Source organism: Mustela lutreola, chromosome 13 (assembly GCF_030435805.1).
Source record: "Mustela lutreola isolate mMusLut2 chromosome 13, mMusLut2.pri, whole genome shotgun sequence".
NCBI classification, from domain to species: Eukaryota; Metazoa; Chordata; class Mammalia; order Carnivora; family Mustelidae; genus Mustela; species Mustela lutreola.
The window spans coordinates 76,687,461-76,700,010 of record NC_081302.1 but is presented as its reverse complement, the minus strand read 5'-3'; the positions used below and the strand labels follow the sequence as shown (position 1 = coordinate 76,700,010).

The 12,550-nt window shown below is 55.0% G+C and overlaps 2 protein-coding genes across 2 annotated transcripts; both read right to left on the bottom strand.

Moving 5' to 3' along the window:
• Positions 1-5,038: 5,038 nt before the first annotated feature.
• On the bottom strand, positions 5,039-5,966 carry LOC131814092 (uncharacterized). Its single transcript, XM_059144778.1, has 2 exons — positions 5,261-5,966; positions 5,039-5,215 (listed from the first exon to the last, which is right to left on the bottom strand). The coding sequence occupies exons 1-2, from the start codon at positions 5,964-5,966 to the stop codon at positions 5,049-5,051; spliced, it is 873 nt and encodes a 290-aa protein (XP_059000761.1). The 3' UTR covers positions 5,039-5,048.
• Positions 5,967-6,163: 197 nt separating this feature from the next.
• Positions 6,164-11,889, bottom strand: LOC131814093 (ral guanine nucleotide dissociation stimulator-like). The gene is made up of 7 exons (XM_059144780.1): positions 11,521-11,889; positions 10,724-10,839; positions 10,251-10,308; positions 9,745-9,852; positions 7,963-8,156; positions 7,317-7,376; positions 6,164-6,383 (listed from the first exon to the last, which is right to left on the bottom strand). The coding sequence occupies exons 1-7, from the start codon at positions 11,632-11,634 to the stop codon at positions 6,170-6,172; spliced, it is 864 nt and encodes a 287-aa protein (XP_059000763.1). The 5' UTR covers positions 11,635-11,889; the 3' UTR covers positions 6,164-6,169.
• Positions 11,890-12,550: the final 661 nt, after the last annotated feature.

Sequence of the window (12,550 nt, the reverse complement as noted above, 5' to 3'; positions counted from 1 at the left end):
CAGGGGGCTCGTCGCCCACGGAGGCTGAGCCCTGATCTCTACCGTCCCCAGGTCAGGGAACTTAGAGGCCTGAGAAACAGCAAAGTCCTGGTGCCTGGCCTCAAATTACCCAGAGAACTTTCACTCAGGTGAGAAGGTGTAGTAGGATAAAAACAAACAAACAAACAAACATGCAAACAAACATGAAAAGAGAACAAAGCTCAGGGGGAACTAATGTGGGCCTTCCCTGGGGGTATGTTGGGGGGGTTCTGAGGAGCCCGAGATCTGGGGCAGGGCCGCTGGGGGAGGTGTAAGCAGAGCACTGGGGTAAAGTGAGTGGCCCCACAGGGCTGGTGTGGGGGGATCAGATATGAAAGAGAAGAGAGAAGGATGGAAATGAAGGAACCAGAGGCTGCCCCGTTCCCCTGGGGGGGGGGGAGTACGCGGTCAGACCTTTGAAATTCAGCCACGACCCCTTGCAAACCTGGCCAAAATGCAGCAGAAAAGAGCTGTGGGAAGGAGATCCAGGAAAGGACGAAGGCGTGGTGCAAAGCAGTGTCGTTTTCAGGCTGGGGAAGCAAAACCAAACAGCAGAGTGCAGGGGCCAAAGTGAAGGAAATGAGGCACGGACACAAAACGGAGACAGGACAGGCTGGGGCCGCAGGCAGGAAACCGGGGCTGAGGATTCTCTCGTGATCTTGGGGTTTTGTTTGCCCATTTGTCTTCTTCTTGGGGTTTTACTTACACTGAGCTTTGTCAGTCCCTCGGGGCTCCCCACTGCCCACCATGTGTCCACAAACCACCGTGGGCAAGGTTTTGACCAAGGCAGGCCCTGAGGCTGTGACCACATGGAGTTTACACACACATGGGTAAGGAGAGGGTCGGCCGGCTTCTGACAGAATAGCCACGAAACTTGAGGGGGATAGACTTGTGCCTGCTCCTCGCCCCCGAAGGCCCCAGGCCTTGTGTCATCTGACCACAGGAGGGGAGGTCCAGTAGGTCGCACTTTTGGAGAATGGGCATTTTTGTCAATGACACGTGATGTTTCTAGGAAGCCCTTTTCCACATGTACTTTTTTTTTTTAAGATTTTTTTAAATTTATTTGATAGAGGGAGATCACAAGTAGGCAGAGAGGCAGGCAGAGAGAGAGAGAGAGGAGGAACAGGCTCCCTGCTGAGTAGAGAGCCCAATGTGGGACTCGATCCCAGGACCCTGAGATCATGACCTGAGCCGAAGGCAGCAGCCTAACCCACTGAGCCACCCAGGTGTCCCCCACATGTACTTCTTGACAGCAGGAAATCCCATCTATGAGATGACGTGAAAAGAATCATGCCTGGAGCACAGTTCTCACTGTCAAGCAGCTGGGATGGATCGGACCTTCCTTCCAGCGGCTGGAGCCGTCAGGGAATGGGCTGAGGCAACTCAGGGTCTGGCCCGCCAGACTGCAGGTTCAGTCTTCTCCTTGCTGCCCGGCCACGTCAGATGTTGGATGGTGACAAGGGAATTGGCTCATTCTTGATCCTCACAGGCGACCCGAACAGGTAAAAATCTCTAGGTGCACAATTCCGCAACCAGCTGTGCCATCGATCACCCCATCCAACCCTGTAATTGGGAGCAGGAATTCAGTACAAGTGATGGGAGTGCCAAGAAACCCAGTAGGAACAGTGGAGGTGAGCAGAAGTAGGAGCAGCTGGAGGTAAGACCCTTCCCAGGAGAGGGGTGGGGTGGTGTGGGGAGGTGGTGGGACCAGAGCCCGGGCTGCACCCCTGGAAAGCTGGTTGTCAAACTCTTGCTAGAGTCACCTCTGGTCTAGTCTGTGCCAGGAGCCCCACGGCCCACCCAAGGCCCGCCAGGGGCTTAACCCAGGCAGGGATGTTAGACTGACACAGAGAGTCTGTGCTATGTGGCGCTGACTCCTGGCCTTGCCGGGCATGCTTCTCAGGTTCCCAGGTCCTGTGACGTGGACCGACTGAGGGATGTGTTTACAGCCAGTCACCTCTCCAGGAATGTTCTCTCAACAGGGAGATGTTTTCAGCTGGGAAAAAACGTCCCTGTTGTCGGGCAGTCTGTTTCGCTGGAAACAAAATTCCACATCCAACCCCTGGCCTGGAGACCTCCCTGAATTCAAGGGGTAGTGGTGCCACCTCTGACTGAGGCTTGGCCTGGGTCTGTTGTCTGACGACGCTGTGACTTGGCACTGAGGACTCTCTCAGTCCCAGCCAGCCTGTGTCTGGGCAGGAGGAGGTTTCTCCCTGGGTACAAAGGCTCATGGAACCTCAGAGTTGAGAAGTCCCTTCTGAAGCATCTGAACGCAACCTTCTTGTGAGGTCGGGCCCACAAGCCTGGCAAGCCCTGGGTTCAAATCCTGCCTATGACTCAATGGGGAGCATGGAGAGGGGGCAGGTTCTTAAAGCCTTGGTTTCCTTCGGAGTCAAACAGAGACAGCATTTCGCCCTTGTTCATGGGCTTGTTAGGGGGATTGACTGTCATGATTCATGCTCTCAAAAGATACTCAGTAATCCTCAGCTTGACCTGCTCAGAGTAGCCCCCTGGGAGCACGCTGCCGTCATGGGCTCTGGGCCTCTACCCTACTGTGTCCCTTCAGCCTGCCAATCCAGACTCCCCTGATCCAGTCGTCCTTCCAGAAAGCCTTCCTGCCCACCAGTATGGGATCCCACTACACTGGTGCTCACCCATCAGACCCAGGCCAGCCCTGGGGCAGGATGTCCCCCAGAGCTAGTGTCCTGGACATGGACAGTCCTCCGTGTGAAGACTGGCAAGTTGGAGCCCGCTGTGCTGCCACCTGTTTTTAGAACAAATATTGGGGTGCCTTGTGATGGGGCTCTTTCTCCCCAAAGCAGGGAAATGAGCTGCCCCCAGTTCCATCACGCCTGTCCCACTTTTCCCCCACCGTGGAACCATTGGTACATAGCGTCTTAGGACTCCTTGACTGCCAGGGCCCCAGAGCCTTTTCGTGGCTGGGGTTTAAAATGTTTGATGGAGGTCAATTTGGTTTTTGATGGACCTGCTGGTGGGATGAAGCCTGGGCACTCCCTGCAAGCCAACACGAAGCCTGAGCCCCTGACCAGTAAGGCAGCGCACAGCCCACGGCCGCCCCTCCCCTAGTGCTCAGAGCTCCCCTTTCTCACGGAGTCCCACTCGCTGGTGTTTCTCTCTCTTCCTGCAGGGAGAGCCCCAAATGCCCTCTCTCTGAGGATCTATCTTGTGTGCCTGGTTAGCTCCATCTTCTGGCGGGCAAGACCGGAGTTACTGACGACGACCTCTATTAGAGCGTCAGATCAAGGGGACTCCCCCTTACCCGACTCTGTGGGAGAGGAGGGGTGTCAGCAGGAAGCCCGGCCCCCTCTCTCACACAAGCTTAACTTGAGGGATACCAAGGTTGGGGTTGGCAGGGTCAGGGGGTCACAGCCAGAGGATCCTGAGGGTGTGGATGAGCTCTGTCCAGTGCCAAAGCCCCTGGTTGAGGCTCTGTCCATCCTGCAGCTTCCATGAGCAGCCGATGTGCATTGCAAAGGCCTCCCTTGCTCACACAGATCATGTGGCTCTTGCTGTTGCCACTAAAACTCCATCTGCATGAACACTTGTCTGTCACCCGCTGACCGGCACTGTCCTTGGAGGTTCGTCCCTGAGAGGATGGGGTTCAGCCAGGAAGGACAGGGAGCAAGCCGAGAGGAGTGGCCTGGCCTGTGCCCCTCTGCTGGCCTGGAGCAGGCTCTGGTTGCTCCAGGGAGAGTCTGGGTGATTGAGCCCGGGGGGCTGGAGTGGCGGGAGCGTGTCACCGGACAGGGCATGGGTGAGGTGGGTTCCAGGACACGGGGCAGGGGAGCATCTGGGAGAGGACCTATGAGGGGCTGTGGGCAGCCTCCCCAATGCTCTATGGTCACTCCCAGGGACCCGACGTCATCACTGCTGGCTTGTCCTCCTCATGATTTCAGGTCTCATCTATAGAATCCTGGATCCCTCCTTTCCAAAGCAATGCTTCTCCCTAATGAAGACAGCATAGAGGAGCCAGCAGCCAGTCCCCTAAAAATGTGGGTAAAGCGTTTCCCAGTGTTGGTGTTTACAGGAATCATTCCTAAAGAAACAGACATTTATGGCACAGACGTGCTTATCGCTTACATTATGAGGGTCAAAGAACTGGAAATGAATTAGTTGTTCAACAGAGGGGTTTCCTGAATGCTGTCACTGAGAATGCCCAAGAAGACAGAGCGACAGTGTCTGTCCACTGACGGGACATAAGGAAGAACAAGAGCACAGCCCCGGAACCTTCCCCAGCCCACTCTGTCACATACATGTGCGCACATGTGCACACACGCACACACACACACACACACACACACACTACACTGAGGGTAAGGCGGAGAAGAAGGATGCCGTGTATTATAGGGGATTGTTCATCGGTAGAAGGAACATGCCTTCCTTTTTTCATCTTTAAATCATTATTTACTAAATAAACATAGTCTGGATAAAGCCTAAAGAACTCTTTTATGACGTAACTTGTTAGCAAGAGGAGAAAATTTAGATATAATTTTAATACTTGATAACATGCCCATTAGAATAGTTGAAACAGACTATCCAGAAAAATGAAAGCATGTAAAGGTGTCTCATGGACCCAGACATTTCTCTCATGGTTTCTGCTTTTCAAGGCATGCTTCTAAATGGGAAACCTAGCTCAGAATGAAAACAGTTCATTTGGGGGCTTCCCGTGATCTCTGTTCTTTCAGGAACATTCCTATCTAATAAAATGTTATTTGTATAACAAAGTTTGAAAAGAGGGGAATCACACTTATGTTCTGCAGACACACACAGAAGGCCATAGTGTAGGATTCCAGGCAGAGGAAAATCCAAGTGGAGGTGAAGTGGCCGAGACAGAGAGCAGAGCAGCGGTTGCAGGGACTGGGCTAGGGACAGAGCAGTGAGCGATGAGGAGCGCGGGTGTCTCTGTGACAGAAACGTTGCAGAACGACATGGTTGTGCAACACTCTGGATGGACCTAATGAGACCTCCATATCCCACTGCAAAGAATGCAAGTAAAATGTTATGTAAACTCAAGTTCTACTGTCTTTAATTAAATCTAGTATGTAATTATATACATACACACAAAAGAGAAGAAATACAAAAAATGCAATAAGGGGGATGGGAAAGACACGCTTTCTGGTTGTAGCAAGCACGAGGTGCTCCTCGGGAGCGAAGCATGCTTGCTCCACGGAGGCAGGTGGTGGCAGCTTGGGGGCCCAGGCCGCTTGCTCCAGGGAGGCAGGTGGGGGCAGCTCGGGGACCGAGACTGCTTGCTCCACGGAGGCAGGGGGCGGCAGCTCGGGGGCCGAGCCTGCTTGCTCCACGGAGGCAGGGGGCGGCAGCTCGGGGGCCGAGCCTGCTTGCTCCACGGAGGCAGGGGGCGGCAGCTCGGGGACCGAGCCTGCTTGCTCCACGGAGGCAGGGGGCGGCAGCTCGGGGACCGAGCCTGCTTGCTCCACGGAGGCAGGGGGCGGCAGCTCGGGGACCGAGCCTGCTTGCTCCACGGAGGCAGGGGGCGGCAGCTCGGGGACCGAGACTGCTTGCTCCACGGAGGAAGGTGGCGGCAGCTCGGGGGCCGAGCCTGCTTGCTCCACGGAGGCAGGGGGCGGCAGCTCGGGGGCCGAGCCTGCTTGCTCCACGGACGCAGGGGGCGGCAGCTCGGGGGCAGGACCCTGCTGGTCATCCAGGAAAGTCAAAAGGCCTGGTGGCTCTTCCGTGGCAGAGAAGTGAACGAGGGCCCTGACGACCATCTGCCCTGGCCCCAACGGGTCAGGGGGGGTCACTGGTCTTCCTATCCCATAGTGAGCAGCCGCAGCAGGGATGGCGGGGACCAGCTCAGGCCCCAGAGGTGCAGCGGGTGCCAGAGTGGCTGCTGGAACCACTTCCCGAGACACATCCTGATCTGGCTCCGGGGCCGGTGCTGTAGCTCCAAGAAGAGAAAGCATCATCAGCTTGGTTGACTTCCCTCTCGCCTTTCCCTTTCCCTACCACTCAGCGTGGCCTGTGTTCAAGACCCAGCCCCTGGAAGGTGTCCCCAACAGAAGCCCATGGGGACAGGGATCTGAGATAACTCACTCCTCTCGGCCCAACTACAATCTATGGAGGCTTCCTCAGGGTGGCCCACCCTGCCTCCTCCTCAGGCCCACATCATTCACCCCCAGTCCTCCTCACCCCCAGCCTCTGGCTCTGTGGTCTCAGCGCGCTGCCTTTCTGGAAGCAGAAGCTGGGCACGGCGCAGCAGGTCCGAGCCAGGCGCATTGACCTGCAGGTAGGCCAGTAGAGCATGCAAGTTGGGATACTCTGGAGGCTGCACAAAATCCCCTGGATACCTTTCCACCCACATATCCAGGATGGCATAGACGGCCCTGGGGACAGACATAGAGGCAGAGAAGTCAGAGGACAGGGTATGCATCCAAACCAATATCCCAGGGAACCCCTGTGGGAACCTGGGCCCCTGGGCTTCCAGCTCCTGTCCGAGACCAGTCGGACTCCTTGTCCACCTGCGACCTGGCAGTCCTGCCTGAGACAGGCCTGCTCCCACACGGCAGGCTGGCCAAAAGCCTCTGGGAGTGGGAGTCCTTGGTCAATGGGGGGAGCATTTCTGGACTTTTTAGGGGAGCTGGACACACTCCTCAGTCTGTCTCCTTGCCCACGAGCCATTTGAATTCAACTGCATGTGTCCAGGGAGGGGTGGTGTCTGGCCTCTTAATTACCCTCACTGCACTCGCCTCTGCTCCGTGAAGATCCAACCGAGGAGGGAACAAAGGGACTCTGTCTCTAGCCAGGCCTTCCCAGGACCCTCCCCATACCTCCACCGTTACCTCCTCTGCCCAGTCACTAGGTGCCATGAGAGTGGGTCTGTTTCCACTGACACTCACCTCCCACAGGGTGTGGGATGCCTGCTGCTCCCTGGGCTCTACTGGGTCACCACTCTCCCTGAGCCCCCTCTGAGCACCGAGTGCAGGTGCCAACAGACTGCTGTGCGATGGTTCCTAAATCCTGCGTTCTGGGTCCCAGAATTGGGGCAGAGAGAGGGCTGGGAGGGGGCAGGGATGGAGCATGACCCTCTCAGGGGTTGAAGCTGTCCTCCAACCCCCTCTGCTCTCCCACAGTGCTCACACACCTACCTCAGCTCCCCAGGGCCCCTTCCCAGTTTCCAGTAGAAGCTCTCAGACCTTTACCGTAAAGCAGGAATCACAGAGGTGTGCGTGAAGGTCCATCAGCCCCTCGAACTCACAGTACCCTTACTGCCCTGCTGGAGAGGGAAGGCCCTCCTGGAGCAGCCAAAGCTTACTCACATGTTGCGCTGGTCCTGGGGTCCGCCGACCTCGTCATACGTGGAGTAAACACATCCGAATCTAGAGGAGGCCAGGGGGCATCACATGAGATGTCTGTGGATGTTGGCTCTCACCGCCTGACCCTCGACTAGCCTGCAGCCCTGGGGTGCTCTCTGTTCTGTGCAGGGATCCCATTCAGCTCCGAGACAATCGCCTCCACCTACTGGGGCTTCCTGAATGCTTGCTGAATGAAAGGGCCCCAACCAGCCCATCACCGACATCTGAGTTGCCCTGGCCCCTGCTCACCCTCAGGGTTGCCTGCTCTGGATTCACCCACACACAGTCCCCAGAAGGAATCTCAGATCTCCCTTTCAGTGGCAAAGGAGCCCAGCTCAAGATCACAGTGAGAGTCAGGAATGAGGCAGAGGTTTCATCATGAGGGGCACGGGAATGTTCAAAGAGCATGCCCACAGGCCCAACAACAGACTTTTCCACTGGCGCAGGCTACCAAGTGTTCTTTCCCTACAAGACCCCACTGAATCCCTATAATACCTCTGCCCCAGTTAGGAGCAAGGGAAGCTTGGGGAAGCTTGGGGTCCTGCCAAGTCTCACAACCAGGCATTGGCCAAATCCCACGGAGCAGTTAGGGGCAGGGGAGGGTGCTCACCTTGCAAAGAGGAGGCCCAGCACCTCCTGGGTGGTAGCAAGGGTGCGATGTATTTCGAGAAACATGTGAACATAGTTTAGATCTTCTTTTATGACGGCAGTCACCAGGTAATCTATTATGGCCTCCAATGAACTGGCACGAGTGTTCCATAGTATCAAGGTCTTATTCCTCTTCCTCGTTGAGCCATTTTCCCCCTGAGGTGAATCAGAGGAGACATGAGTCAGTGCTGTGGCCACCAGGAGGGTTGGGGCTTGGAGGGCAGAATGAGCCCCCAGATCTCAGGAACTTCTACAAGAGGTGGGACAAGAGAGCCCAGAGTCCGAAAAAGAATCGGGTGACTCAGTGTCTCATTGGGTTCAGCCTAAGACTCTTGGTTTTGCTTCAGGTCATGCTCTCCATGTCCTGAGGCTGTGTTCCTCGTAGGGCTGTGTCCATAGGGCAGTGTCTGCTTGAGGATTCTGTCTCTCCCTCTGCTTCTCCCACTCTCCCCCTGCCTCCCTCTCAATCCATCAATCAACCAATCAATTAAGAACCCTTTAAGGAAGGGGTGTCTGGGTGGCTCAATGGGTTAAAGCCTCTGCCTTTGGCTTAGGTCATGATCTCACGGTCCTGGGATCGAGCCCCGCATCGGGCTCTCTACTCGGTGGGGAGCCTACTTCCCCTCTCTGTCTCAGCCTGCCTCTCTGCCTACTTGTGATCTCTGTCTGTCAAATAAAGAAATAAAATTCAAAGAAAGAAAGAGAGAAAGAAAGAAAGAAAGAAACCTTAAAGCAAAAGAGAATATGTTCTTGGTATCCATACAAAGAATTGAAAAAAATGATGTCTGAACTTGCTAGTATCTCAGGTCCTTTTGTGAGCGGAGTATTGGTAGCACGTCCCTGCATGAGTGGCATGGATCCTGTGATTTCTGATGACATCGCCCATTCTTTTTATTTTTTTAAAGATTATTTATTTATTTATTTGACAGAGAGAGGTCACAAGTAGGCAGAGAGGCAGCCAGACAGAGATGGGGAAGCAGGTTCCCCGCTGAGCAGAGACCCCCCAACGTGGGCCTTGATCCCAGGATCGTGAGACCATGACCTGAGCTGCAGGCAGAGGCTGAACCCCCTGAGCCACCCTGGCACCCAACATATCTCATTCTTGAGATGAGAACACAGACGTTTTAGGTGAGAGGGCTTAGGATAGGAGGGCACGGAGGCTGTAGGATGCAGCACTGTTCATTGGCCACAGAAGGGGATTATATCCAGTCCTGCCCCTGTAAAGGGCTCGTTGCTGGTGATAAATGACTGGCCTTCTGGACTACCATGCAGTGCAGTGAGGCCCCTGTTCCTGACCCTCGGGGACCCAATGATGTGTTCCATCAAAACAAAAGCACAGAGCAAGAGACAGAGTACCATGGGCCCCATGTCCCTTTGGATCAGAGTCTCCCAACTCACTCTTGCAAATGATCATTTGCAAGATTTGTATAACTTGAGGAAGTACTGTTGGGCCACCTGGGAGCACGAGTTAGGAAAATGCCTAGCACAGGGCAAAAGGAGTCTAGATCAACGGGATGAGATCTGGTCTAAAGTCTCTTTAATGATATTCCTATAAGTATGTGGACAATGGCTCTACTTCTGTCCAAGGCGTGGGCAGGACCATGAGGGCCAGTTTGGGGAAGAGAGGGGATGCAGATTCACAGGAGTACAGGACTCTAGGAGGCCAGGCTGGCTTCTAGGAAGTGGGGCCCTTGGTGCTGCACCGGATTCCCAGGGGTCGAGTCTCCCCAGCACCTGCACTCACCCTGAGCCAGCGCCAGACTCTGTTGGCCCTGTGCGGCTCCTTGTCCTTTGGGGAATGAGAGCAGGGGATGTCAACATTCAGCTCCTGCACCATGTCCTCTGGAGCGTTCTGTAAAGACAGTGCCCGGCAGCCAGGCAGGAGACCTTAGAGCCCTGTCTGGAGGCCTTTGCTGGTCTTCAGACCCAGGGCGCTCCATTCCAGACACACCACAGCCCAGGTGGCAGAGCCCTCCCCCAAGAAGAGAAACGTGGCCCAGCTTCAGGGCCTTGGATGTGCTCTGGCACAGCTCAGAGTCACCTCAGGAATCCCCGGTGCACCCTGCCCACCCTGACATTGGTGTGAACAAGAAGGGATCACCAGGGTATCCACTGTGCTCACCCTCCTCCAGCCCATGGGCGGGAACCCCCACATATCCCTCCTCCCCTCAAACTCCAGAGGAAGGGATGGGGCTTCCCTAGCACGGTTCAGAGGGGTGGGCATCGCCTAGTCTCCTCAGTAGTAAGTACCTTATGGCGTCTCCCTCGAAATATCCTGAGGCATCGCGGGGGTGGTTTCAGCCAACTTCTGCAACATGGAAACAAGCCATTTTCTTGGGGGTTCTGGTTCCCAGAGCCCCGGGATGTACGTAGACAGGATGAAAACATCTTTCTGTCTCAGACGTTTCTATCCAAATAGCCCTGACACCGGACTAGAGTGTGTGTCCTGGTTGCAGGGGTTACAAGTTGTGGGCCTTTGTGATCCAGGCAGTGACATCACTGCCTGTGATCCCCTACCGGGGCCCACTCCTGGTTGGACCCCTACACGAACAGTGCTCCGGTCTGCCATCTCCTCTTCCCCCTTCTGCATGCAAGGACACATCTCATCTGTACACAGTGACCCCAACACACCCCTCGGAACAGGCCCCCAGGGAAGGTCTGGGAGCAGCCAGTGCCCCAGCTTGCAAACACACCTGGTTTCAGACACAAGTCTCTATGCTTACCTGGTTTGGACCTTAGATAAGCCATTGTGCCTGACAGGGATGGTCTTCTCTGCAAAATATGGATGATTCCAGCATGTCTTTCTATCAGATGTCCACAGGCATAGGTTGAATAATAGCTCTGATGTTAGAGGAGTGCTGTCACAGGTAGGAAATACCTCCCAATTTCATCCCTCCTATCAACTTCTTGGAATCTGCTACTAATCAGATCCCACCCCACAGTCCCTCCTGGGGTGTGTGTGTGTTTGTGTGCACAAGCACACTCGCTCCTGAGTGCACACATGTCTTCATCGGTGCTCATATTCTGGAGTCCCAGAAGACGACAGCCCCACCTACAAAGGGCTGGGTAATAGCTTCTCAAGAACTTAGGCTTCGAATTTTCAATGAAATCCCTTAGTAAGGGACTGGCCTTGTCCCTTGGCCCTTGGCCCTTGGGTGGGAACAAGTTATGCGGGTGATAGGGCTATGGATACATCCGAGGGGAGGCACCTACCTGAAGGAGCCTACTGCAAAGTTTCCATCGACAGACAGGTGCTTGATTGAAACATTTAGGTGTTTACCCCTGTCTGGGACATTCCTGACTTAAAAGTGTTCAAGGGGTGAAGTGGGGTGATATCCCAGGTGTGACAGCATGATCTCAGTATCCTGGTGGTCCGCAGAAGACCAGGTGGGCCCTGAATGCCTCAGAGTTCCCAGACATCAGTTAGGGAAAATGGCTGAAAACCATGAAGCTACATCCCGGCTTTCTACTCTGTAAAGCCCTGTACTCCAACTCACAGCATAGTTGGGTGATCACTTACCTGGGAGTGGTCTAGAAGAAGCAGAACCCTTGGCGAGACCTCCGACACCTCGCAGTTGGTCAGTATGATCTTCATAGTCATCCTATGAGATGGTAGGGCAGGTGTTAGGACCATTTCACAGATGAGGAGACTGAGGCTGGCAGGCAGAATAACAGCCCACCAGTGGCCCAGTAACTGCACAGACAGGAGTTACTGACGACGACCTCAATTAGAGCATCAGATCAAGGGGACTCCCCTTCCCGACTTTGTGGGAGGAGAGAGATCTCAGCAAGGTTGGGCTTGGCAGGGTCAGGGGGTCACAGCCAGAGGATCCTGAGGGTGTGGATGAGCTCTGTCCAGTGCCAAAGGCCCTGGTTGAGGCTCTGTCCATCCTGCAGCTTCCATGAGCAGCCGATGTGCATTGCAAAGGCCTCCCTTGCTCACACAGATCATGTGGCTCTTGCTGTTGCCACTAAAACTCCATCTGCATGAACACTTGTCTGTCACCCGCTGACCGGCACTGTCCTTGGAGGTTCGTCCCTGAGAGGATGGGGTTCAGCCAGGAAGGACAGGGAGCAAGCCGAGAGGAGTGGCCTGGCCTGTGCCCCTCTGCTGGCCTGGAGCAGGCTCTGGTTGCTCCAGGGAGAGTCTGGGTGATTGAGCCCGGGGGGCTGGAGTGGCGGGAGCGTGTCACCGGACAGGGCATGGGTGAGGTGGGTTCCAGGACACGGGCCAGGGGAGCATCTGGGAGAGGACCTATGAGGGCGCTGTGGGCAGCCTCCCCAATGCTCTATGGTCACTCCCAGGGCCCCGACGTCATCACTGCTGGCTTGTCCTCCTCATGATTTCAGGTCTCATCTATAGAATCCCGGATCCCTCCTTTCCAAAGCAATGCTTCTCCCTAATGAAGACAGCATAGAGGAGCCAGCAGCCAGTCCCCTAAAAATGTGGGTAAAGTGTGTTTCGGTGTTGGTGTTTATAGGAATCATTTCTAAAAAAAACAGACATTTATGACACAGACATGCTTATCACTTACATTATGAGAGTCAAA